The sequence below is a fragment of the Chrysemys picta genome, chromosome 8, assembly GCF_011386835.1.
Source record: "Chrysemys picta bellii isolate R12L10 chromosome 8, ASM1138683v2, whole genome shotgun sequence".
NCBI lineage: Eukaryota > Metazoa > Chordata > Testudines > Emydidae > Chrysemys > Chrysemys picta.
In genome coordinates this window covers 110,842,365-110,868,756 of record NC_088798.1, presented here as the reverse complement: position 1 = coordinate 110,868,756, position 26,392 = coordinate 110,842,365, and the positions used below count along the sequence as shown (strand labels likewise).

Here is a 26,392-nt window from a genome sequence, read left to right as displayed (position 1 = left end):
TGGTAACAGAGTGAACACCTGGTCAGAGGCTGGAGCAGGCTCTGCACAGACAGAACCACTAAGCACTTGTTTCACACACACATGCACTTCTGGTCAACGGAGAGTGGAGAGTCCCTCACCCAAGCACTAGTGGAGACCAGCCTGGGGCACAGGAGAACAGATAATTCCCCTCTTCAGCTTGCTGGGCACAAGCCAACTCTTCTTGCCAGTCCACATGGGATCAAGTTCACCTACCTGTGATTAGCTGCTGCTCTCCAAACTAGCATAATAGCTTTTTTCCAGATCTTCTGGGCTTGAATTGCTTCCTGGTCCTCACTGCAAACAGAGCTAAGGAGATAAGGATGCCTGTCAGAGTGGGCTGCACTGAAGCCCCTAGCCAATTGCACTGGGCACTGACCCTGTGCATGACTTCCTTCAACAAGCTCCAATGCTGCCTTGCAGCAGCAGTCTAAGTTCAGTCAGCCCTGGATCTACCCACATTGCTCTGTGCAAGCCAAAGGAAAGGAAGCCACACCTGTCTCCTGGGAGCTGGCTCGATGGAGTTGTCTACACAATGCTCCTGGGAGTAAGGAGACCACAGGAGCCAGACAGCTCAGCAGCCAATCTCCACCACAGGCCCATTCAGCCAGCAACACATAGAAATGAGACAATCCCATACGCTTTCCCCAGCATGGACCGAGATTTGCATTGTGGGTGGCTGAAGGTTTCACTGATACTCACAACTGCGAGGAGGCAGGGCTGCTGGGGATGGAATCAGCTAGAGTGTGAGACTGCAAAGGTGCATTATGGATACTGAAGCCATCATCACTCTCACTCACGGGGGGCTCATTATCCATTTCCGATAGGTACCCCTCACCCTGGTCTTCCTCCTTGGGTTCCTCCAGACTGGCAGCCTCACTGGCACCATCCTCATCATCATCTTCACCCTGAGCATCCTGAGATATAGGATCAAATTCCATCAATTTACCTAATCAAAATGCAGCTATCAGTAACAATGCCTGCGTCACAGCCTCCAAAAATGACTGTTTCAGTAAGCAGAGTGGAGCCCTTTATCACAGCTGCTAGCCAGTTCTAAGGGCATTTGAACAAACACTTAAATCCCTGCCACAAAGCATTACAAGGGCCTGGCGTGAGTTCCTCTAAGCTATAGATATCAGATGCAGATACATACTGGCGCCCCCTCCTACTCAGCACAAGGGTGGGCCACTGGCTTTCCTATCCACTGTGTGGGAGCTGAGAAGCAGCAACAACATAATGGCATCAAACTCATTTTAACCACTGGACTCAAGAAGTTCAAGGCCAATTACCTTCCCAAAGACAGCGCGGGCCTCTTCCTTCATTGACTCTGGGAGGAAAAGACAAAGAGCAAAATTTTCATTCCTAGGAGCAGTTTTTAGAACATCCCCTCCTGCACCAATACCCTCCCCTTCCAAATGAATTATTCCCTATTTCTGCATAGATTATCTTCACCCCCATGCTGAACCAGACCACTAAAGTCCATTCAGCTAGTAAGCTGCAGGTAAAAGATATCCTAGCCCAGTTAAGTTACCTGACAGCTCAAATTTGTGCTGAGCATCAGCCTGTGAGGAGTCGTCACTTGCATTTAGGACATTTGGAGGGGATGAATCATCATCAGGTGGCGTCTGGAGGGAACAGAAATGCACAAATTTAAGTGTTTGTGTCAGCTTCCTTCAGAGCATGGTGTATAGGTGAGTATCTCACTACCCCAAACCCAATCCCAGAGAGCAGGTTTTCACAGAATGCCATGACAACAGCAATTCTGCACACGGACTGGCAGCAGACAGCAAAGAACTATCTATTATACGTCGAGGGCTTCAAAGATCTAGCACAGCAATAGTCCTAACCCACAAGGAAAGAGTCACCGCTCTGCTCCAAGCGTACTCACTGAAGACACATCTCCAAACCCAGGGGTCCATCCCTTCTCTGAACTGCTTTTCCTTGCCTGCCAACTGTTACCTGCTTTCAACCACACCAGTCCAAGACAGCCTCCCCACCTACATACCTCTATCTTCACCGTACTGTGTGTTGCTGCTTCTCCCTTGGCTGATTCTGTCTCCGTTTCAGAGTTCTCTCTCACGATAGCAGCCGCTTTCTGCTGCTCCTCCGTCTCTCGACTCCTGAGCTCGGGTGTTTCTGCTATTTGCACGGCTCCTACTGTGGCTTCCTCAGAGTCCAATTCATTCTGCTCCAGCTCTGCAGATTCTGTCTTTATTTCTGAGCCCAGCTCCCCAATACTTATTAGGTCTTGGATTTCCTTTGCCTCTGGTTCATCGCAGTCTCGCCTCTCCTGCTTCACAGTCACTCCCACATGGGGGATCTGTGCCTGTTTCTCATGGTCCTGCTGAATTGGATGCTCCCATGGGCCAGTCAAGGCCTGGGGGTCATCAGTCTCTTCACAGAAAGACAAAGCAGCTTCAACTGCTGCTACATCCAGGACTTCAGGATGGTCATCTACCTTTACCAAAACAAAGACATAGCAGCACAAGCAAAGGTCAGCAAGGAGAGCAGAGCCCCCTTCCCACCCCAAATACATCTCTACCCAACAGGCCAGGGCCAGTGTCCCAGCGCTGAGAAAGCTGCAATGGCTGCACCACTTTAATTCCTAAACAATAAACCAACATGCATGAGCGGCGGGTACCATAGGCAGGGGTAGGCTGTGCCTCCCCAAACAGCCTAACGTGGCCCCACCCACGCTCTGCCCGGAGGCCAGGCCCCTTCCTGTGGTTCCCAATGCTCTGCCCTGGCTGGCTGGCCTGCCTCCCGCAGGGACTCAGCGTGGCTGGGGCCGCGCCTGGCCCAGCGCTCTGGGGCTGGGGCCTTGCCCCTGGCCGCCCAGCGCTGGGGGCCACGTGGGGGTGCTCTTGGCTCCTGCACGGGAAGGGGGGGCAGAAGGGGGAGGGGCTAGCCTCCCCCAATGGCTGGGTCACCAGCCGCCCATGCTAACATGGCTTCCCAAAACCATATGAGCTGGCTGTTAAAACGGGGGTAATTAAGGAGCTGGGAAGAGCCATTATGGAGATTTCAGAGTAGCAGCTGTGTTAGTCTGTATCCGCAAAAAGAACAGGAGTACTTAGAGACTAACACATTTATTTGAGCATAAGCTTTCATGGGCTACAGCCCACTTCTTTGGCTGCATAGAGTGGAACATTATATTATATATATATATATATATATATATATACATATATATACATACACACACATATATACACACACACACACATATACACACACACACACATATACATACACACACACACATACATACACACACACACACACATACATACACACACACACACATACATATACAGAGAGCATGAAAAGGTGCGAGTTGTCTTACCAATTCTCCATTATGGAGAAGAAATTAAACAGGTCCTTACACCCATGGAGGGGCCATATATACTCTGTCTTCAGATGGGTCGTTCCCACTTTGGACCAAGTGCATCACAGATTGCTAGCAAGGATTAAAGGTTCCCTACTAACCACTCAGTACCGGGTTCCTCGGTCTTGTCATGTACTGAATGATATGGAGAAATAGGACTCACCTGTCTGTACTTGTGGCCTAGGAGACTCCTTGGCAGAGCTTGGGGCCTTCATGCTCAGAAACATGGGGCTTCTGGAATACACAGTGCTAGTAGCACTCACCTGTTAGCCTGTCTGGGATCTGTCCCCCATTCAATGTTGGTGCCAGCTGAAACCCAAGGGTTTCCTCTGAGTGGAACACCACACAGCTGTTGCCAGCGTACTAGGGGATTGCCAGGGGACTGGAATGTAATAACTTGGACAGAGGGAGAAAATAGGCAGGTGAAGATTGTCCAATGAGCAAGAAATACTTCCTAATCCTGCATCCGTGTAACAACTGGAGATAAATACATCCAGGCCCTGGAGAGAAATGGAGTTGGCTTCCCAGCCTGCTTTGACATTTACCTTGTCCTCAATGATGGCTATAATATCTCCAACAGTTTCAAAGTCCAGCTCTTCCCCAGTATAGGAGACTGCAATGTCCATCTTCTCAGCCAGATCCAGATCTTCTTTCCCATCCATGCTGTGATCTTTGGAAGGCCCAGCAGCACTGCCAGTACCAGTACCCAGACACTCTTTCTTGATGGAATCAATGATCATGGAGATTTCACTGCTGTCCATAGACACCGTCACTGTGTGGGGATCAGACACTGCCTCCATGGAAACACAAGTGTCTGACTGGCTCACTGGATAAGGATAAGAGTGACAACTCAGAGACCAATCAGGTGAAAGCCTACCAGCATCAGTGACCATTAAGGTGGAAAAGATCATCAGCCTCTCTCACATAGCCCAAACCCACCCACAGCAGTTTGGCCAAAAAGGCTAGAGACACACAGGGCAATTTGCTTGCTACCCAATAAGGGATGCAAACCAGGAACCTAGCTCTTGCATCATGATCCAGCACACTATGCCAGCAGCCAGCCCACCCAGCATATTCCCTTGTAAACCCCATCCGTCACCCCATCCAGCACCTCTCCTCAGGAACCCCAGCTCAGCCACCCATCTAGGAGTCAGCTTTAAATGCCCATGCTCCCTCACCCCCTTCTGGGAACCAGCTTCTGAGGTGAGGTAGAAGCCCCAGCTCACATCTTCCTATCTGGAGAGCCTGAGGGAAGCGCTGCTTTCAAGCACTAAGCCACCCATGAGTGCGTAGTTCAGGAACGCACCTGTCACTACGCTCTCTGGAGTTGCAGTGGGTGGCACAACGGATGGTGCTGACAGCGTGGGCATCATGACAATGGTTGCCTGGGACACAGACTCTACAGGGGGTGGCAGGAGTTTAGCTGGAGGTTCGCTGGCAACAGCGGAGAAGGAAGCAAGAGGTGTGGTGAACTGTGCAGGACCAGCTTCTAGAAGCCGAGAAAGAGTAGGAGCACCTAACAGAGAGTACAGAGGGGAAAAAGCACATGAGCAAGAAGCAACAGCCATTGAGCTCTCCAATGCAATCACCAGACTCTTGACTGGCTGACTGCTCCCTCCTGAGGCCAAGGTACTGTAAATGACCTATGAACTGAGAGCGCCATGCTGGTAGTCTGTGTCAGAAATGCACGGCTCTCTAAGGTATGCAGTCTGAGCCAGAACCATGCACAGACTATGGGAACACCATGTGTTTAGTGTAAAGACTGTAGAGGCTACACCACACATGCAAAAGATGTTAAGGGCCCTCTTTAAAAAACTTGCTGCAAACAGAGAACCACACAGTGTGAACTAGGAAGAATGCAGTTCCTAGTGACCAGAGCGGGGGAAGAATAAAAGAGGGAGATTCTCTTTGCAGGGTATCCCTGACAGCTGCCTCCAGGTTCAAGGGCTGCTATGCATCTTAAGTCCTACTTCCAGCACGGATTTACTGAACCACTTCAGCTCCGATAGCAGGATTCAGAAGATCAGACATTCAGAAAGCAGAATGAGAACATTCACATTGGATAGGATAAAACATGTATAAAAGGCATAAATGCTCCTGCTTCAGAAAGCAGGAGCAAACCAGTAACTGGCAGAGGGCAGGAGGAAAGCGTCCCATGGACAGGTTGCTCTGTAACTGTTCACTGCAGATATTCTTGCACCTTTTTGGTCTACCTGCTCACCCGGCCCTCAGCACCGTAATATCCAAGTGCCTCACCATAATTAGTGTTTTTTTCCCCACATCACAATACCTTGGAACTGAGGCAAAGGGCAGATTAAATGACTTGCCCAAGTTTACAAGAAGTCCGTAGCTGAACCAGGTACTGATCCAGGTTTCCTATCTACTAGACCATCCTCCCTATCCTGGAGATTCTGGTGTTGGCCATTGTTCGAGACAAGAGACCAGACTATACGGACAATGATCTGATCCACCCTGGCAATTCCTATCATCCCATGTTTTTGCAGCTCTTTCTCTGCCAGGATTAGAGTCATTTTAAAGAAAGCAAAGAAGTGTCAATGGATCTCTTAATGGAATGTCATGAGCAGACACAGCCTGACTGTCTTTGGTCCCATTCTGAAAAGAGCTTATTATAGAACAGTCTATGAAACTATATTTTGCAGACAAAAGCCTCAGATGCCCCAGAAGAGAGAACTCTGAAGAGAGTCTGCGTGGGTTACCTGAAGCAGCAGGTGATGCAGGGACAGTACCAGATGCCAACTGCATTTCCCCACCATGCAGCACTGGAAGAACCCCTCCTACCTCCAGGAGGACTCCTGAGCTATTCATGTGACCAGAAGCCACTGCCATCTCGCTTTCACCAACCTGCCAAAGGAGGACACAGATGAAGCTCCTGGGCTGGAGACATGTTCACATCACTGATTCTCCCCTAGATATGCACCCCGTTAATATATCCATCAATCTCTGAATCAGAGCCTCTTCTACACATTTCAACCCAGTCCAGCCCCTGACTGAGGTGTATCATGCTTTCACACAAACATGGCTGGTTCAAATATTTGATTACAATCATCTGAAACCGATGCCATGTGGCTGTTGCCTGGGAAGTCAGACGGAGTGCATGATTTGCTCTGCTCTAGTCCCTCTACCCAAGGATCCCAAACTGCTTTACAAGTGTCAGTGTATTTAGTCTCACAACCCCTTAAGTGGCAGGGAAATAGCCTCTCTTTGCATGTGGGGAAACTGAGGCACTGAGAGGGGAAGTAACTTGCTCGAGGTTACACGATGAGCCAATGACAGAGCTGAGAATAAATGCCAAATGGCATTGTTAATGCAAGAAACCCCCTGTAATACTTAAACTGCCACACGCCTAACTCTGTTTTCCCCATACCTTAAGTTGGCATACTGCTGCTTGAGAACTCCAGAGAACAGCACGGAATAGTTACCCAAGCCAACTGCATTTCTGCAAGTGGAGAGGGCTGGCAGTGAGGCAGCAGCAACACCTGCCTCTCTGATAGAGAAAGGGGTAAGACAACCTCAAAGCCTCTCACTTCTTTGTAAGCCAAACTTCTCCCCACCTGTCAGAAGTCCTCAGCCTCACTGGCCCCCATCTCCATGAAGGACAGTTTTTAGAAGTTTCCCATATTAACACCTATTTTGCTCCACCAGGGTTAACATTAGGAACCACAGCCCAGATAGGCTAATGGCTGCTGACTCCATATTTTCAGAACAGATCTAAGAGACAAGTTACTGAGGAGTGTCAACAACTGGTTGTCCCTCTAACACTAGGGCTCCCAACATCACTAACACCAGTAAGGTTGAACTGGTGTTAGCAACAGGGTGATTTTAACAACTATCTAGGCTATGGACATGAGCCATTGAGGGATAAGTCCAGGACAGAACAAACCAGTGTGAATCCTAGTGTCTCAGTTTTTAAATGCATAAAGGGCATTTATTTGACCTCTCTACTTATAAGTTAACCTGATTTTGTTGAAAATTAAAATTCAACTTTGGCCTGAGATGCGGACAAGCAATATCACCCCAAAGGGAAACAGATACAAGGCTGTAAAAATCAAACCTCCAAGTAGACTAACCAGGGGTTCTGCTCTGATCTCCGTTCCAAGTGCAGTGTCACTCAATGGCACAGTCTGCTACTCCAACTCTTCAGGTCCCAAAGGGGATAGTTAACTTTCAGAGGGCTTGTCTTCACTACCAGGGTAAGTTAGCCTAAGTTACACTACTCCAGCTACGTGAATAATATAGCTGAAGTCGAAGTAGCTTAGGTCGACTTACTGTAGTGTCTACACTACGCTGCATCACTTATCTCGGAGAGGTGGAGTATCCGGGTTGACCAGAGCGCGCTCTGCCATCGATTTAGTGGGTCTTCACTAGACCCACTAAATCGACAACCGCTGCATCGATTGCAGCAGCTGGTAGTGAAGACAAGCCCAGAGTTACCAAACCTCTTCAGTCCTGAATTCACAGTACCACAAGGAAAGAGTTCCACCTTTGTGGCTCACAGGGTTTAATTACAGCTTAAGAATTCTCCCTGTGCTGGAATCTTGCAAGATCCGGATGGTTTTTGAAGCCCTTTACAGCTCCCCTATTCAGTACGAGAGTCTGAAGCATAAATTCATCAGTATGCTTGTATATGCGAGCAGAGCGCTCCATACCAGCCTGGGGCTTGTGGGAAGGAGGCTGCCCTTCTTCAGTAGCTCCGAGAGCAGAGGGGAAGGAGGCGGAGTTGCTTTCTGTCCTAGCATCTTTTTCTGGGGTGACTCATCAGTGACTAGGGTTATGGGGGCATCCAGGGGAGCTGAACCTGGAGGGGTGTCAGGGATCCCAATGAAGGAGGCAACTGGGGTGCTGGGCAATGTCCCTGGAGTTACCTGAGAAAGAGAAAAACCACACTGTTCAAAGCCACACCTTCACCATACTGACTAGACCCATTTATTCCTTCCCCCAAGGCCACTGACCCAGCACACCCCAGGGACCTGCTCCATTCATTCACTGCACCCGCTCCAGGCATGTGCCTTCACCTTTTCACTCCCTGCCTTTGCCCCAGATACCTGCTCCACTACCTCATCACAGAAACTGAAGGGAATTTGTATCCTGGATGTACACAGGCCATACTACAGCACTAAGATAGGGAAAGCACCAGCAAGGCAAGGGGCCCTCCCGAGCTGCACAGAGCCCCCCAGTCCCTGCTCCTTTCTCTCTTACCATTGGAAGCATCCTTACCCCTGGGCTGGTCTCCTCCACATTTTGCTGAGACAAGTCCCCCAGAGCATAGTCCCTTCCAGGGGAGGTTGAACCTGCAGGAGAGCGGACCATCACACCGGTCAACCTTCGAGGGGGGTTCTTAACTGCCTGACGAGCTGGAAGAGAATGGAAAGGAAGTGAGACCCCCAAAGCGCCAGCTGGGAAACTTCTTTGGAATCAGTTCTGCTTCTGGCCTAGCAGACACCACCAAATTAACCACTTCAGTTACAGTGACTGCCACAGAATCATCTAATTCAACTCCTGCACCATGGCAAGGCTGACCATCCCTAATGAATGGCTGATGGATCCCTGCTTTGAACCTGTCCAGTGGCAGGGTCTGCACAAGCTCCCCTAGCACTGGTTCCATGGCTGAACTGTCTCGAAAGCTAAGTTGTTCTGAATATTTAACCCACCTTTCTGCTGCTGCACCTTCAGGCATGAACGCAAGTTTTATCTTCCAGGACTACTGAGAGTCTCTTATTCCTAGTCTATTTCTAATATTCATTATCAGGCCATTCTCCTGCTTTCCCTCAGGTGCCTTTTCTGCAAAGGAGTGCATCCAGGTCTCCCCCTTGCCTAATGGGGCATTTTTACTCTATGGGTTCCTCCTTGAACTCTCCTAGTTTTGCCTTTTTACAAGATGCTGTTGAAAATTGTGTGTAACCCTCTCCCTCCTAACCCTGAGCCAAGGAGAGCAGAGTACCCAGGTCCTTCCTACCTGGATCTCTGCAGGTTCCTTCCTTTCTCAGGGCTCCAGCCTTAAATTCAGCCCAGATTTTTTTTTTTAAATAAGCAAGAGTTTGTGTGTATGGGTGGGTGGGTGGAGAGGGGTGGTGGTGGGGAAGCAAACATAGTCCTATCTCACCCTGATAAGCAGCATCTGTAGCCTTCCTCTTCATCTCCGCCTCCTCCTCTTCCATTTTTTTCTTCCTGAACAAAGTAAACAAAGTACTTGGTGGCACAATGCCCCTGGAACCCAAAAACCACCTGGTGCCTCCCCCAGGGCCATCAGGTCACAGACACCTGACCCATAGCCTTCATATGTCAATGAGACATCCCTGCTAGCTAAGGCCCAATTGCCCTGAGCAAATGGGTAGTCAGGTTCCAGTCAGGGAATGAGACATTCCAGGGAATCTCACTCTCAGCTCTACACCCAAGATGATGCCAACAGGACACTGCAAGCCTGCACCAGGCTCCTTATGCCAATGCTGGAGAGCACCAAGAGACACTTCATAATGGATGGTGCTCCCATTCCAAATGTAACCCTTAAAAGCCAGAGCATCTGTCCAGCTTAGCTGTTCCTCCCAAGCCTCGGAGTGCAATGATTGAGAGACACACAGAGAGAAGGGGGAATATCCCCAAGCCCAAGGGCTCTGAGAAGTACAATCTCAGGGGGAATTGGAACAGGGAAATAATAAGATAACCCACACCACAATGTCATTGCACAGCTCCTCCAGTCTGCTATCCATGTGCCCAGCCTGGATCAGCTCTGCATCCTTCTTCAGCTGCCTGCAAACAGACAGAGCACCACCTCAGCTCCACACCAAGCCTGCAATATACACCCTTTCGTTCCCTCTACTTTTCCCTGCTGCACTCTCGCGCGCTCAGGGCAGCTTTGCTGACCACAGCCTTCAGTCAGACCAGAGCCTGACCCCTCTAATATGTACCTATACTTCTCCTGTGTCTCCTTGATCACTTTCTTCAACTCCTCAACTCGTTCTGCTGTCAGTTTCCGCACGATGACATCTTCCACAGTTTCCACAACCTCCCCTTTCTCACCACGTTTTCTCCTACAGAACAAGGACAGGAAAATGATATAATCACCAACCACAGGAACACCCCATCCTCCTATAAACACCATCTGCTGCCCACACAGCCCCACCAGTCCAGACATGCCCCAACAGCTTCTTCCTTACCAACTAACCTAGTCCCCAGCTCACCTCTTCCCCTTCTTCTTTTCCCAGAAAAAATACTGGAACTCACACTGCTCAAACACCCTCCTTCTGACCTAGCCAGGTCTCCTGTCTCTGACAGTGGCTAGCACCAAATGCTTCAGAAGGTGCAGAAAACCCCATCACAGGGCAAGTTTATTCTTATTGTCAAACAAAAAGTGGATGACCCATACCCCGAAGCAGGAGGGTTTGCCTTCCTGTCAAATTTTTACCCTAGTTAATATAACTTCAGATAAGATTCTTCCTATCCACAAATGCTCAATCCTTCTCGTGAATTCTACTCTTTGCTTCAGTAACCTGTGTGATGAGTTCCACATGCTAATTATGCATAGCATGAAAAAAAATTACAACTATGAAATGTTTTTCCCTCTAATTTCATTGGGTGTCAAGGGCCAGCATAAGCACCCTAGCTCAGAACTTGGGCCTATGACAAGCACAGACTGAAACATTTCAGCCTGAACTGTTGCAGTGTTACTATAGAGAGAAAGAACAGGAGGCTCGGTTGCTCCTCCCTGCAGAATCCCAAAATGCTATGGGTATATAAAGAGCAGCATATAATGAGGAGTGAAAAAAGCTTGAACTTGCTGGATAACATGCACTGACTTTTATACTCCCAGATTCCTTTCTTATTCTGAGCTGTAGTTTTATGGATAAAGCTTTTGGATTATAAGGTGCAATGCATGTGATCAAGGCTTTTTTGTATTAAAAAACAAAACTATTTTGGTGCACCACCAGTGCCATATATTTTATGGAATACATCCTTGTTTAATATTACTATTTAATATTGCTGTCTTACTGGAGTGACATTATGTTACATCATCTTTCTAACTGGGGACCGCAACTACCCTAAAATACTACTTTGGGGAGCTCTGCTGGGAATTGTGGGCAAGATAATTCAGGAGCCCCACAATGCACTATATTATAAAGGTTGCAGGGAGTGATGTATAGGAATGAACGGAACCATTTCAGGAATAAATGTTACAGTAACCAGTTACAGAAACTTTTAGATCTGAAAGGGTCTAGTCCTCTAAAGTAGGAAACTGGATGAACAGAAAGAGCATTCTAGGTGAACATTCCTATGCTTACTTCCCAGCTGCTCCTCCCTTGGCAGCAGTCACCCTCCCTGCCCAGATAGCACATCCAGATTTCCCTGTCCCTGCCTGCTCTTCCTTTAACAGTTCTGGCAAATGCACTGCCAGATAAACTGTTGAGCCCTCCAAGAGCTGTTGCAGAAACCACATGCCTCATCCTTTGCACTCACTTGGGGGTCTCTGTGGTCTCCAGAAGCTCCGAATACTGAGATGCACAGTGCTAGGGAAAAAACAGAGGGAGTTAGAGCACACACAGAATAGTCATCACATGCAACTCTATCAGCAAAGCTCATGTGGGCACTGGGCTCCACTCTTCAAAGATCTATCACCTATTGAGTGTGTTTGCAGAGGTATGGATGGGGACACAACTGCACACATTGGAGTCACATTTATGACTGCAAGTGGGTTCATTGTACCAGGGTTTATTCCCACTCCACTCTCTGCTGTCCATACTGATCTTCAGAGAAAAGAAAAGCAGATTCCCCAGCCTAATAACGTATGCATCTAAGAAGGGAAATACTACAGTTACGAGCAGCAGCTGCAGGATGTTCTCAGAGTTGGTGCAGCCAAGAATATCTCAAGGTAGTGGGCTGGCTAGAATTGTACCAAGACCAGTTCTTCATAGGACATAATTGGGACTAGAAAAATGACAATATTAAAAAAGTGACTCCCCTTCTCCTCCAGATAAACGCCTCCTCCCCGATATCTCAAGTTACTGACCTTCAAGCAGCCATACCACCAGAAGCCTGTCTTAGCAAGAGTTGTAGCCCCTTTCCAAAACTCAAAAGCCAGCATCTTACCTTCTGAGAGAACCAGTCAGGTGGGCGGCCTGGCTCTGCAAAGGGTTTGATAGCTCTGCTGACTGATACCCTGCAAGAAAGAGCAGATAAATGACTGGAAACTTGCCTTCCTGTCCTCACCAACACATGGGGGAAAGGTGCTAGCCTGTCTCACTGCTCGCTTGGACATAGAACTTTCCTAGCTACTTAAGAGTATAAGCTCTTTGGGAAAGGTACTGTGTTTGTACAAGACCTAGCAATCGCTAACACAAACAAGTTTGTTTATATTTACAGGAGATAATGCTGCCCTCTTCTTATTTAGACATAGACACATGTCCCCTGGAATGGTGGTTCAAGCATGAAGGGACATATGAATCTTTAGTACATCTGGCACGTAAATATCTTGCAACGCCAGTTACAACAGTGCCATGAGAACACCGGTTCTCATTTTCAGGTGACACTGTAAACAAGAAGTGGACAGCATTATCTTCTACAAATGTAAACAAACTTGTTTGTCTGAGCGATTGGCTGAACAAGAAGTAGGACTGAGTGGACTTGCAGGCTTAAAATTTTACATTGTTTTATTTTTGAATGCACTTTTTTTGTACATGAACTTACAAATGTAGAATTAACTTCCATGATAAAGAGATTGCACTACAGTACTTGTATTGGGTGAATTGAAAAATACTATTTCTTTTATTTTTTATAGTGCAAATACTTGTCATGAAAAATAAATAGAAAGTGAGCACTGTACACTTCGTATTGTGTGGTAATTGAAATCAATATATTTGACAATTAAATAAACATCCAAAAATATTTAAGTAAATGGTATTCTATTATTGTTGAATAATGAGGTTAATCACATGGTTAATTTTTGAAGTCTCTTGACATCCCTAGTTATAAGTCTGGAAAGAAACAGTTAAGTGATCCAGCCAATTGCCATTATGGATAGCCGTTCAATTCCCAGACCGCTACTCTGCTTTCACTCCTTCCCAGACACAGCCCAGCGGCTCAGTCGCTGCTGGTCCTTACGCCTGTAGGGAAGGTTTCCAGGAGCCACGCTCGGTGCTTGCTCACAGCAGGAGATATGGCTGGAGCAGGTTGTTTTTATGAACAGCAATCGCTCAAGTGACCCGTTGGGCTCTCCTAACAGAGCACTGGGCCATGTACATCGGTGCTCTGGTCGGTGCGAACTCTACCAACCCGCCGCGGGTCGGGTTCCGGAGCGAGCGAGGCTGCGGCCCGGCCAGCGCCCGGCGCGTGGGGGCAGCCCCCGGGAGGCGGAGTTTAGCGGTTTAGGGACTCGCCACTTACCAGTTCTGGTCCCCGCTCCGCATGACGGAGGAGGCGAGGCAGAGCTTCTCCCGGATGGACCATGGCTCCGTGGGGCCGGCGCCCAGCAGCTTGTGCTCTGCCGGGCAGAGGGGAAAGGCTCAGGGTCCAGAGGGACAGGGGGGGGCCCCCAGAGGAACTCCCCTCCCTCCTCCAGAGCCCCGCCCCATTCCACCCGGACCCAGCCCCCCCCCGCGCGCCCCTCACTCACTCCCTGTCCCGGCCGCCATTTTCCCCGCTAGACCCCCGACGAGAAGGGGCCTGGGGGTGGAGCCAAGCGCAAAGCTCGCCGGGAAACACTCGCTCCCCAGCCTCCGGGCCTCCGTGGGTGGCTGGGAAATAAACGCGCTCCCCTCGCCCCGCCCCAGCCTCGCTCTGACTCCCTCAGCCCCGTCCCAGTCTGTGATTGGTGGTAGGGCTGCTCGCGCTCTGATTGGTTAAGCGGGCAGACCGCGAGGTTTGAACAAGCAGCAGGACAGAGTTGCCACCGAATCTAAAGTGAATGAGGGGCGCGCGCAGGGGTGTCGGGGGCTGGGCCCCAGGGAGCGGGGGGTCGGGCTGGGCCCCAGGGAGCGTGTGGGGGGGGGGTCAGGGTCTGGGCCCCAGGGAGCGTGGGGGGGGGGGGGGGTCAGGGTCTGGGCCCCAGGGAGCGGGGGGTCGGGCTGGGCCGGAGGGAGCGTGGTGGGGGGGGGGGTCAGGGTCTGGGCCCCAGGGAGCGTGTGGGGGGGGTCAGGGTCTGGGCCCCAGGGAGCGGGCTGGGCCGGAGGGAGCGTGGTGGGGGGGATCAGGGACTGGGCCGCAGGTGGCGGGGGGGTGGAGGCTGGAGGGAGCGTGTGTGTGTGTGGGGGGGGTTGTCGGGCTGGGCCGATGTGGGCGGGGGGGGTAGGGGCTGGCGTGCGGCCGGAGGGGGGGCTGGGGGGAGCGTGTGTGTGTGTGTGGGGGGGTCAGGGGCTGGGCCGGTGTGGGCGGGGGGGAGGGGCTGGAGGGAGCGTAGGGGGGTGGTCAGAGGCTGGGGGGGCCTAGGCCGGTGTGGGCGGGGGTGTAGGGGCTGGAGGGAGCATGTGGGGGAGGGGGCGGGTCGGAGTCTTGGGGTGGGGCCTGGGCGGGAGGGTCAGGGAATTGCAGTGAAGCTGATCTTATCTGTGCCCCTTCATGGTAGGAGCCACCTGTGGGTACCATGGCCCAGGGACTCCTCTCCCCACAGGGGCTGTTCTCTGATGAGGAGGTCACAGCCTCGCCCCTGCTCGAATCCACAGCGGCGGAGTTTGGGTCCGGCCTGCGCAAAGATTTGCTATCTGATTTCTCTGCTATTTCCCCAAGCCTGGGGGGATCCCAGCAGGTGAGTGGGTTGTAGAAAGGCGGAGTGTTGTTAAGGCTGCTAAACTATTACAATTGCTTAATGCTTTTGTTTTTGGAGCTTTGATGTTCTCACCACTAGCAGCGAGCATAGCCTGCTAATTTAGCAGACCTCCATGGTTCTTGTAGAGAAAGACCACAGGCGCAGTTCTCTGATAAAGACACTTTTCCAGGTTTATTGCCCTTAGTGCACAGTTCTAATGACTTGCACAAGTACATTAACACAAGTGCCCTGTGTCACAGGGTGACTTAGTCAGCAGTGAGAATTTTTGCTTCTCCCTTGGCCACACAAAGAATTAAGACAAGGTACCCTGACATTTATAGACTGAGACAAACAACTTATGTGCCACCTTGCGTGCTTTATGATGTTTATTATCTCCCCTTGTTCCTGATAGTTTTTTAAAAACTTTCTTATATATTGTTGTCAAACCATCTTTTTAGTACTAGATTGGGATGTACGTGTACTAGCTTTTTGAAATGTATTTACATAAATATTTAGTGCCTAGTACTTCTTAAAAATGTCTGTTTTAGCAACACTAGCAGCAACTTTGCCAAGTTTATGTATTGGGCACTTTGGTTTACAGCCTTTGGTTCCGGCCTCAGCAGGCCTAGTGCTCTGGGCTCTCTTTCTCTAGTTCATGGGTCAGAGATCTGACCTACTGATGACTCACTTGTGGATGGGGCTACACATTGAGCTTTGGCTTGTTTTCTGCACCAACGGGTTAAAATACCAGCCCTACAGAGGGGGACCCAATCCAGGGGTCAGAGCTGGAGTCGTAGTCCAGGAACCAAGCCAGGGTTTTTTTAACCTTTATGATGAAAGTGTTCCCAATTAATAAATATTAAAATGACTAAGATAAGGTGTAATCAAACCCAACTCAATTTTCAGGTTCAAGCCTCTCAGTTGGTTACCAAAAACTTATTTAATGGAGGACCACTAAGTGACACTTCGAATTATGCAGCCAAGTTTGCTTAATTAATTTTTCTTTTTAACAAACAGGCATGCAATTACACGTATACTAATGATACTGTTTTACTCTCACTTAAAGATAGAATGGTGAACCAATGCGTGATCAGTCCACTAACAGTGAAGTACAGCCTTATAAACCTGGAACCTAACAGTACCATTTTGATAACTGGGGCTCCTTGCAATTTAGCAAGGCTACTCCTTTTATACTGTAATACTAATTAGCATTAAACTGCTCTTTACCATAATTCTATTTCTATTATCTTCTTATTGGCTTTTTTTTATCACACATTATTTAAATTAACATCTGCACCAATGTCCTTCCCATACTATCAATTAAATAGCATTTTAATAAATTCATAATTCTCAAAAACCTTATAACCAAAACATAACCCTGGGTCATACACTTGCTAACTTTTATTTTCCCCTAACAGTTTGTCTCCAATTTACTTCTAGCTTTCTCACAGTAGCAACTTCAGTTTCTCATACTCCTCTACACTTATGCCAAAAACCTAACTTCTACTTATTTCTTCATCTAAACCGTCCTACAGGCCAGAGCCAGAATAAGAGTCCAGGGATCAAACAAGAGTCAGATCTGATACACCCACCAGTCAGGAAGTCATTCAGTTGCTCAGTCAACTTCCTGTGCCTCCTTCTGGCTTAAATAGTATGGTCTGGCCACAGGGGCCATCATTGTTCCCAATCAGGATCCATGTGGGTGGTGCCTCTGGTGGGGTGAGAGTTGTGCTAGTCCCTCACTTCCAGTCCTGCTGGATGAGCTGCCAAGTGGCTGCCTGGGGACCCAGTGGATATGCCTGAGCAAGCTGATTTTTTTGAGCTTCTGGGGCACTTGAGGCTGATGCTGGAGAAGGTACCAGTAAAGTGCCCAGAAGCTTCTGAGGCCTGGGTCCTATGAGCTACCTGTGCCGCATGCTGTGGTTCCCATTGGTGCACTGAATTTGACAGAACTTTCTGGTACGTCCATTGTGGCTGATGTTTCTAATCTGTGTGGGGTTCTGCAGGCTGCATCTGAGGACAATAATGGGAAAGTGAAGGTGTATCTGAGAGTTCGGCCCCTGAAGCCATCTGAGCTGGAGAAACAGGAAGATCAGGTGAGAGCCTGGGGCCAAGCAGGAGCTGCATGTGGCAAATACACAAATCCATTTCCCCAACCTACCGGGAACAGGGTGGTGGTTCTGCAAGTGGAGGATTCCATAACCTCATGCTGTGTCTGTGTGGTGACGGATTGGGGGGGAGATTTCTCTTCTGAGCCACTGTGATGATGGAGTTTTATTTGTACCCCTCAGGGCTGCGTCTGTATTGAGAATTCAGAGACCCTCCTTCTGAGAGCGCCCCAGGACTCTTTCACCATGCGGAGCACTGCACGGGGGGTAGGCCAGGCAGTGCATAAATTCACCTTCACCCAGGTAGGTGCTCAGGCCCAGATCGTGCAACCCGCCTTGGAGGGGTTTGTTTCTCTTTCTTTAAAGAACCATGTAACTATAAATGTACTGGATCAAGCATAACTGGCAGCCTGTGCTGAGAAAAGACTGGGACTGGAATAGCTGACAGGGCTGTGTGTCAGGCTTGAAGGGTATTGGCAAAGAGGAAGGAAGGGAAGGGCAGCCCTGGAATAGCAGTGGGTGCTGCAGCCAAGGGAGGGAAGCCACTATGTGGTGTCATTCTTGCTCCCCTGTGGCATTTGTGGTTGCAGATCTTTGGGGCGGAGGTGGGGCAGAAGGCATTCTTTGATGAAACGATGGGCGAAGTGCTGAAGGATGTACTCCATGGGCAGAACTGGCTGGTTTACACCTATGGCATCACCAACTCTGGGAAGACACACACCATCCAGGGTAAGAGGAGCCCTTGCTGTGCAGTCACGGGTTGATGATGTCTGCCTGTATGTGTGCTCAGCTTGCTGCTGCTCTCTCCTCCAGGGAGCAGCAAAGATGGTGGGATCCTGCCTCGCTCCCTAGCTGTCATCTTTAATAGCGTAGGGGATCGGCTCTACCAGGCTATGGATCTGAAGCCCTCGCTTTCCAGTGAGGTGACCTGGCTGGACAGCAAACAGGTGCATCAGGAGGAGACCAAGAAGCTGGCCCTGCTGTGCGGGGGGCTGCGGGAGGTGAGCATCCCGTCTGGGTCTCAGGGCAGGTCCGAGAGCATGCTGGTTGTGTCTGACTCACACTGTCCATGGTTTTCCAGGAGGAAGTGCTGACTCCACTGAAGAGGAGCCACAGTGCCGAGTCCCAGCTCCAGGCTGCCACGAGTGTCAGTTTTGACAGTGGGGTTGGTGGCCTCTCTTCTACCAGCCAGTTTGCCAACCAGTCGAGCAGCAGCCAGCTGGAAGGTATGTCTAGCGCCCTGCTGTCCTGTGCCACCCATTCCTGGATTAGGGGAGGAGTGGATTTTGCACCGTTGTTATTGGATAGTTGCACTGTGGGAGGGGCAGTACGGCTTCTGCATTCTCTGGGGCTCCCTGTTTCTTTGGGGGGAAGCTCTGTGTTTGGGGAATTTTGGGCCATGAATGCCTCTCTTCTCTGTTCTGTACGTTGCCCACCTGTGTCATCCTGAGGCAACAATCAACATGAAAGAAATAGACAAGCCCCTCCCACAAGGGGGTACCCACCTGAGCAGCTGAGTGTTCCACCACACCTAGCTGGCCAATGGCTTGGGCTCTGTCAGGCTACCAAGGAAGTAGGCTCTGGAGCTGAGGGGCCCCACTGAAAGCATTTGTCCCCTAGACTGGGAAACCTAGGGACAGTCAGCTGATCTCATCTGATAGACTTGAACACAAGGAGAGTAGGGAGTCTTAGGTAGCCAGGACCAAAGCCATAGAGGGATCCAGTATAGAAGGTTGTGTGCCCCCCCGTTTCTCCAGATCAGAGACAGGCATGTAGGAAGTTCTTGACAAGAGAAAGATGCGCGAGCTAAGTGGATACCTAGCATATCCTGGCTTGAAGTCCATGTTGAGGGTGGGGAGTCCCAGGCAGGGCATATGGAGTGCATTTGGGGCTGGGGTAAAGAGTTTCTGTTGGGCGAGGGGGTGTCTGCAGCCTCTCCCAGTCCCAAGCTATTCAGCTGGGACAGGCCGGGCCCTGCTGCAATCACTACCATCCTTTTTACCTCTCCCTCCAGAGCTGGGTCCTCGCTGGGCTGACCCAGACCGCATCTCGCTCCTCACCCCAGGGGATGTGCAGGTCTCCATCTGGGTCTCCTTCTTTGAGATTTACAATGAGCAGATCTATGACTTGCTGGAGATGCCTTTGCCTGGCCAGAACCGCAAAAGGCAGACGCTGCGGCTGTGCGAAGACCAGACTGGCAGCCCCTATGTGAAAGGTAGATCTACCCAGTCTCGCCCTGGGTTGGGCTCTGGGGACATCTAGGGAAGGGCCCTGCCAGCTCAATTTTGGACTGAAGGAGCTATAGCCTGAAGGGATGACAAAGCAGTAACTTGGGTGTGGAGGGTGTGATGTATGTGGAGAGGGGTACTAATGGGGAAGGGAGTGTGCTCTGTGGTATCTTATACCCAGTCAGCTGCTCCTCTCGGTTGGGCTGTCGAGTTAATGTTTCGTCCCCTCAATGAAGAATGTTGGAGCTCAGACTGGCTCCTGGTAATGGAGCCTGGGCTGAGGTAAGTAGTTCCTCCCTGGGAGGGCAACCCTGCTCTCTGTCACTGTCCCACTTGTCTGGCATGACCTGCGTCTGCTCTTTCAGATCTGAACTGGATCAATGTCCAAGATGCTGATGAGGCCTGGAAGCTCCTGAAACTGGGTCGGAAAAACCAGAGCTTTGCCTGCACCCACTTGAATGAGAACTCCAGCCGCAGGTCTGAGACAGGGAAGAGGATTGGTCTGGTGTGGTGGTGGTGGTCTTATTCTGAGGCTGGGAGCTATGGGACTGGGGTGTTTTCCAGGAGCATTTGATGCATGTTCCTTTCACACTTCTTTTGTCCTTGCTCCCTGCAGTCACAGCATCTTCTCCATTCGTATTCTGCACTTACAGGGAAGCAGCAATGAGATGCTCCCCAAAATCAGCGAGTGAGTCCTGCACTTCTTTGTATGGGGCAGGGAGGTTGGGGGCTCCTGTAGGCTCAGAGTTCTCACATCCTTGCTGCTGTTAAGGATATCTGGGGTCTTCTGAAGGTCACTTGGTGGGGTTACTGGGAAGGAGCTCTTGTTCCCATTGCACAGCTTGAGGTTGACAATGGGGGGGACACAGGGGAACTGCTATGAGAGGTGTTGGAAAGCACCATCTGAGTCACCGGGACCCCACTGAATTGGTGTGAATATGGGTGTCTTGTTCCCATCTCAGGGGTGTGGGGTTCCCTGTGGTTGAGCTGCTGTTAATGGATTTGCCTACCAGCAATGTAATTAACTACAAATGCGAGTTGGTTCTGTGCTTGGAAAGCAGCTGCCAGCTGGGGATCAGGGATTTCTGGCTGTCTTGGCCCCGCATCCTGATTTTGGTGGCAGTGTTGACTGGCCCAGTTTAATAGCCTCTAGGTTTGTGATGACAGCTGCCCAAGCAGCTTCTGCACCTACTCAAGGAAACTGGAAGACGGGCTTTTAAGGGGCGGGTTAGCTTAGAGCAGGGAGCATAGAATGTTTGGAGTGTGGGCTTGGGGCAGGGCCAATGGGACCAGATCACAGATATCTCCCTGGGCTTCCCTCAGGTTGTCCCTGTGTGACCTCGCTGGCTCAGAGCGCTGCAAGAACCAGAAAAGCGGGGACCGCATGAAGGAGGCAAATAACATCAACACCTCCCTGCACACACTCGGCCGCTGCATCGCTGCCCTCCGCCAGAACCAGCAGTCCAAGTGAGTGTGCACAGGAGACCGGTGGAAGAAGGGGATTCCCCAGGAGCTTGGCTGTTGGGCTTAGCAGGTTCTCCTCTCTCCCTGCAGGCTGAAGCAGAGTGTTGTTCCCTTCCGGGACAGCAAGCTGACCCGTGTGTTTCAAGGCTTCTTCACGGGGCGTGGGCGTTCCTGCATGATTGTCAACATTAACCAGTGTGCATCCACTTATGACGAGACCCTGCATGTGGCCAAGTTCTCGGCCATAGCCAGCCAGGTGAGTGCCTAGGGGCCAGGGTGCCCAGTAGTGCAGAAGTCGCTCTGGATCTTCCAAGAGCCTGAGGGTTAAGGTCCTATGGGAACAGGTTACTTCCTTTCACCTTTGGGGGTGTGGGGAGGGAAGCAGTGTACCTGGTGGAGTACACTGCCTCCAGAGCATTCCTAGACCCTGCTAACCTGAAGAACAGGACAATGGCTGGGGAAAACAGTCGCCTATGGGCCACTCTGCTCCACAGTCCTTGTGAGGTCATAGCTGTGGACTTTTGTTTTCTCTTCAGCTTGTTCAAGCTCCTCCCACAAAGCTGGCACTACCGTCTATCCAATCATTAATCAAGGAACACAGCAGGCGAGACAGTAGGAGTTTAGGGGCAGGCTCAAAGCAAGAAGTGGAGCCTGATGAAGAGAGCGAGGACGATGCAGAAGTGTCCATGTATGATAGGGAGGTGGGTGATGGTTTCTCTCTTACCCTGTGAAGCCGCCCTGACCTGCAGGGATGAGTCTGTCTAACCCCCAGCCTGTGGGAGCAGGGAGGTGGGACTGGGGCTCAGGCACTGTAAATTGGGAACAGGAACTTTAATATACCTATCTCATAGAACTGGAAGGGACCTTGAAAGGTTGCTGAATCCAGTCCCCTGCCTTCACAGCAGGGCCAAGCACCATCCCTGACAGATTTTATTTGCCCCAGATCCCTAAATGGCCCCCCTCAAGGATTGAACTCACAACCCTGGGTTTAGCAGGCCAATGCTCAAACCACTGAGCTATCCCTCCCCCCAGCTCCAGATGGTTGCTAGCACAACTATTGAATCAGTGAATACGGGGAGGGTCAGAGAACCATTCGTACTAAGCCTCAGGCTCTCTCAATGCACAAACGACACTTGCATCTGTGTCTCAAATCAGCTTGGACATGACACGGTCCCATAAGTGGAGCATCTGCTGAAGGGGAAAGGGCAACACCTGACAGTGAAGGGCTACTGGAACTTGTGGAGTTGGCTTCATTTAACAATCTGACCATTGGGAAAAGGGTACTAAGCAGCAGATCCACTGACTCCAAGTGACGTGAAATTGGGAGGAATTGCAAATCCTAGTGAGGACAAATAATGCACAGTAAGAATGATACTCGGCCCTTCACAAAGCGGGGAGTGAACAGTAATTCAGTGGCAGAACCAAGATCAAGGGCCAGCCCAGTGAAACCTCTACTGTGCCAGGGAAACCTTTCTATGCTTGGATTCCCTGATGCACAAGCATAAGTAGAAGGCTCATGTTGTTTTGTGCCCTCCTTGCAGGACCTTCCGCGAGCAGTGGAGGTCCTGTGGGATCTGCTGGTGCAGGAACGGCAGGACAGGCTGCACCTGGAAATGCGCCTCCGTGAGGAGCTCTGCAATGAGATGCTAGAGCAGCTGCAACAGAAGGAGCAGTGGTGCAGGTACTGTCATACTGCAAGGGAAATGGGAACTGCTAATCACCCCTCAACTCTGAGCCTCCCCTATACATCTCTGATCTGGTACACATGGCATCAATGTCACATTGTGCCTTCTCTCTGCAGCCAACACTTGGACACGCAGAAGGAGCTACTGGTGGAACTATATGAGGATAAGCTGAACAATCTGAAGGAGTCAATGACTGATTATTACCAGGAGAGGATTCAGGTATGTGTGTGTATGTGGGGGGAAATAGACCCACTATAGAGAAGGGGCATGAGGAAACCAGGCTTGGGAGCAGAGCCAGAGATGTGAGAAGAGCTTGTCTGAGCCCAGGAATCTTCTGCTGTGACTCTCACACTAGCAAGGCTTTCCAGCCTCCCCTTTGGTGCTTTTATGTGACTGCTCCAATTGTATCTTCTGCTCCTCCCTACAGGCCTTGGGCTCTGGCTAGAGCCCTCTAGTCCCCAGTTCCAACTTCTTGGCCGCTGGTTTATGTAGCACAGCATCAAGGTCTGCTTGGGCCTAATTTTTGGGCCCAAACTGGACCGAAACTTAAGCAAGTTGAGTTATCATTGGACTGGACCCTGAACTGGAGTTAGCATGCTAGGAGCTGCTGTGCATGCTCTGTGAAGTGAGAGGCGCGGAGACTCCTTGGTACACTCGCTCCATAGCACACACAGCGCAGCAAGGGGGTCGCGGCGGGCAGGAGCAGAGCACACAGCTGTCACTGACCCACACTTGAGAGGGTCTAGTTGTTTACCCACCTGAACCAGACTTGATACTTGTCGTCAGGTCCCATTTGGTTGCAGGGCTCTAGCACAGCCACTGCTGGGCAAGGGCTCACAGGCGGCCAGTTGATGAAAACCAGCATCTTTGCTTCCTGTGAGCATGTTGCAAACACACCCTCCATTCTTAGTGTAAATTCTGGAGAAAATAGTAAAATTGACAGATTGTTAAGGAGTGGTAGATTTTTCCCCCCCACCTATTCTTATTGGCGATGGTGGGCAGCTACAGAACTGTTTGGCTTCATTCCATGGAGCAGGCAGGTGTTTGCGGATATGTTGCAGACCCCTCTCGAAGGTGCAGACCTTTAAAATGCCCAGCTGGGAGTGTTTATTACAATTTAGTGAACTACAGCCCACATGCCACTTCGGCTTCCTCCTGGGGAAGTCTGGCACTCTTCCCAGTAACGGGGCTCGGCTCTGAGCAAATCTGCCCTTCCTCCTCAGGAGCGAGATGAAAAGATTGAAGAACTGGAGGCTGCTCTGCAGGAGGCAAAGCTGCAGTCAGAGGCCCTGGAGAGGACGCAGCAGGAGCAGCCCCTGCGCAGATCAAAACGAGTGGTAGCTTCATCCACTCTGCAGCAGGAGCTGCTGGAAGTTAAAGCCAAGCTGGAGCAGTGTCAATCAGAGCTGACCACTACTACTGCAGGTGTGGCATGGGTGGCTCCAAATTGGGCCTGGGCTCTCCTCAGAGCTCGGATTAGAAATGTGCTCAGGGCAGTGGGACTGGGAGTCTTGAGACCAGAGTTCTAGTCCCAGCTCTACCATCTGATCAGCCACTTCACTTCTCTGCTACTTCACCACCACCCTTGATTGATTTAGATAAAGATGGCGTTTGGGGGCAGAGACTCTCCCTATATGTACATATAGTGCCTAGCATATTGGGGCCTCTAGACACTGCAAATAAGAGATGGGGGGGGGTAGAGTTAAGAGAAGAAATTTCCCTCACCCAAATAAAAGGAGAAGCCAGGAGTATGAGGAGTCTCAAATGGAGCACTTCTAAAGTTTTGGTTCAGTGTACCTGTGGCTGCTTTCAGTTGTTTCACAGGGCCCTGGATTATACACAACCTAGATCTCTGTGCTGGGATATGTGCATGACATGTTCTTTTTTTCCACTCTTCTCCTGGTTGTTTTCAGAGTTGCACAGGTACCAGAAGCTGCTGGAGCCACCTCCTTCTGCCAGACCCCTCACTGTGGATGTGGACAGGAAGCTGGAGGATGGACAAAAGGTAACTGCACCCCTGTGAGGATATAGGAACTCCTTTGGAGGGCTCTTACCAGTTCACAATGATCACTGTTTATTTCACTATCACCTGTTTGGCTTCCATAAGGGTGTGGCTGAAACTAGTGTTCTGCTGGTAACACGCTCCTCTGGGGTGTGGGATGTATTGCCTCCCCAATTGTTCAGGGAGCTGCTGTACTGACCCCTGCTCCAGTGGGATCTTTGAGGGGTGAGATGTAGGTCAGGGCTGCTGTGGTATGGCTTTGCCTCGAGGACTGGGTGTTTGTGTCCTGCCTTGCTAAGTCTCTTGCTTGGATTGAATTTCCCACCCTCTTGCAGAATGTGAAGCTGCTGCGGTCTGAGCTGCAAAGACTTGGGGAGTCCCTCCAGTCTGCAGAGAGAGCATGTTGTCACACCACAAGTGCAGGAAAACTTCGAGAAGCCCTCTGCACCTGTGATGACATCCTGGCTAGACAGGTAATGTGACAATTGCTCTTTGTGGGGACTGTATGGGATTTAGCCTAGGCACTTGAATGTCACCAAAAATGTGGCTGCTTAAATCTACGGAAATATACGTTTATTGGGGGCAGGATGGGGAATAGAAAGGAATTCCATGTCCATTTTCCCCTTCTTTTCTCAGTTGCTGGAGGGCAGATCAGGGTTAAGAAAGCCAGTTAGTACTGTCCCTTATTAACTGGTTGCTCTACTAACTTATTTTTTTCATGGGATCTGTGTTTGAGCTGCTACATACCCAATCTGCTGAAAAAGTCCTCTGTTTTGTTCCCTAACCATACAATTTCCCCCTTGCACCTCAGCACAGTAATGGATAGCAACTGTTCCTAGTCCTTTTTATTTACTGGAGGCCCTGGCAATAGCTAGCTATGGTAGAGGTCAACCTGAGGGCAGGGAGGGAAAGTCAGAGGGCAATTTAACTACAGCAGAATGTTGGCAGTGGGGTGGATTCGGTTTTCCCCAGCTGCACTGCCCTCTTGGTCCAACCCAGGGATTGTCAGCTTGCCAAACTAACTGCTGCATCAGGGCCAGCAGGAGCTGCTTGGCACTACCTACTTCTCTATAACTGGGAGTGGACTGTTCAACTTCTGGGTGCTTAATAGGGAGTTCCCATCAACTGTGATGGGACCATCAGTGTAGGAGTAAACATGGCTGGCTTCCCCCTCTCAGGACCAAACATTGGCAGAGTTGCAAAACAACATGATGTTGGTGAAGCTAGATCTGCGGAAGAAGGCAACCTGTATTGCTGAACAGTACCACACTGTGCAGAAGCTCCAGGCCCCTTCAACATCTACTTTAAAGAAACGCTTCTGTGCGAATAGGGAAAACCTGCAGCCAAGTCAGCCTCCTGGCAAGAAACCCTTCCTGCACGGCTTTCTGTCCCGCTCACCCGCACATCCTCGGATGGCAGAGGGCAGCCCCTATAGCCGCATCCTGCGGGGCCGGCGATCACCAGCACTCAAGGCCCTGCCCTCTAGTAAAAAATATTAAGTGGGTGAGTTGACCCACCAGCAAGGAGTTACTGTCCCTGTCTGTGTGTATAAACTACCATATTTAGTAATTCTTCACAGGCTTGTGCAAACACTGCATGCGACTCCCAAAGATGGTTTCAGGTAGTCAGGCCAGCTGCTACTCCAGTCTATATGGAACAGGGCCTCAGATCCAACCTGTAACATTATCTTGCCTCTCAACTTGTGTATTCTGTAATATAGGCTATGCATGACAATAAATATACAAACTTA

The 26,392-nt window shown here is 50.3% G+C and overlaps 2 protein-coding genes across 17 annotated transcripts in view; one reads left to right on the top strand and one right to left on the bottom strand.

Moving 5' to 3' along the window:
- The window catches only part of BRD8 (bromodomain containing 8), a 24,527-nt gene extending 10,342 nt beyond the window's left edge, over positions 1 to 14,185 (bottom strand). For 3 of the 15 annotated variants that reach the window (XR_010589973.1, XM_065555273.1, XM_042844291.2), the window contains exons 1-17: positions 14,028 to 14,185; positions 13,799 to 13,895; positions 12,506 to 12,575; positions 11,876 to 11,925; positions 10,330 to 10,452; positions 10,091 to 10,171; positions 9,528 to 9,592; positions 8,642 to 8,778; positions 8,074 to 8,289; positions 6,124 to 6,268; positions 4,713 to 4,922; positions 3,952 to 4,232; positions 2,024 to 2,476; positions 1,550 to 1,643; positions 1,308 to 1,345; positions 721 to 935; positions 235 to 327 (exon numbers count right to left, since the gene is read on the bottom strand). Coding sequence is in view for 10 of the 15 variants with exons in the window: in XM_065555273.1 (XP_065411345.1) it covers positions 235 to 327; positions 721 to 935; positions 1,308 to 1,345; positions 1,550 to 1,643; positions 2,024 to 2,476; positions 3,952 to 4,232; positions 4,713 to 4,922; positions 6,124 to 6,268; positions 8,074 to 8,289; positions 8,642 to 8,778; positions 9,528 to 9,592; positions 10,091 to 10,171; positions 10,330 to 10,452; positions 11,876 to 11,925; positions 12,506 to 12,575; positions 13,799 to 13,895; positions 14,028 to 14,046 (2,387 nt within the window). In the remaining 5 variants the exon portion in view is untranslated. Of the gene's footprint in view, positions 1 to 234; positions 328 to 720; positions 936 to 1,307; positions 1,346 to 1,549; positions 1,644 to 2,023; positions 2,477 to 3,951; positions 4,233 to 4,712; positions 4,923 to 6,123; positions 6,269 to 8,073; positions 8,290 to 8,641; positions 8,779 to 9,527; positions 9,593 to 10,090; positions 10,172 to 10,329; positions 10,453 to 11,875; positions 11,926 to 12,425; positions 12,576 to 13,798; positions 13,896 to 14,027 lie in introns of all 15 variants that reach the window. The other 12 variants (XR_010589976.1, XM_065555276.1, XM_065555278.1 and 9 more) reach the window with 8 other exon arrangements.
- On the top strand, positions 14,179 to 26,392 carry KIF20A (kinesin family member 20A). Of its 2 annotated transcripts, none has more exons than XM_005282239.4 (19): positions 14,179 to 14,314; positions 14,976 to 15,155; positions 17,162 to 17,251; positions 17,447 to 17,566; positions 17,854 to 17,992; positions 18,077 to 18,264; positions 18,345 to 18,489; positions 19,278 to 19,478; positions 19,857 to 19,968; positions 20,108 to 20,179; positions 20,815 to 20,958; positions 21,046 to 21,211; positions 21,492 to 21,656; positions 22,497 to 22,636; positions 22,757 to 22,859; positions 23,864 to 24,065; positions 24,554 to 24,645; positions 24,978 to 25,115; positions 25,821 to 26,392. In XM_005282239.4, the coding sequence occupies exons 2-19, from the start codon at positions 14,994 to 14,996 to the stop codon at positions 26,139 to 26,141; spliced, it is 2,700 nt and encodes an 899-aa protein (XP_005282296.2). In that variant the 5' UTR covers positions 14,179 to 14,314; positions 14,976 to 14,993; the 3' UTR covers positions 26,142 to 26,392. The 2 variants fall into 2 exon arrangements, with proteins under 2 accessions (XP_005282296.2, XP_065411353.1); XM_065555281.1 differs by having other exon boundaries at positions 14,185 to 14,315; positions 14,972 to 15,155.

What these genes read in the sequence shown, in the direction of transcription:
- KIF20A (XM_005282239.4), top strand. Translation starts at nt 14,994, where the DNA reads ATGGCCCAGGGACTCCTCTCCCCACAGGGGCTGTTCTCTGATGAGGAG. An exon ending in GAGCAGCAGCCAGCTGGAAG is followed by an intron (nt 18,490 to 19,277) that starts GTATGTCTAGCG and finishes CTCTCCCTCCAG; the next exon opens with AGCTGGGTCCTCGCTGGGCT. An exon ending in TGTCCATGTATGATAGGGAG is followed by an intron (nt 21,657 to 22,496) that starts GTGGGTGATGGT and finishes CCCTCCTTGCAG; the next exon opens with GACCTTCCGCGAGCAGTGGA.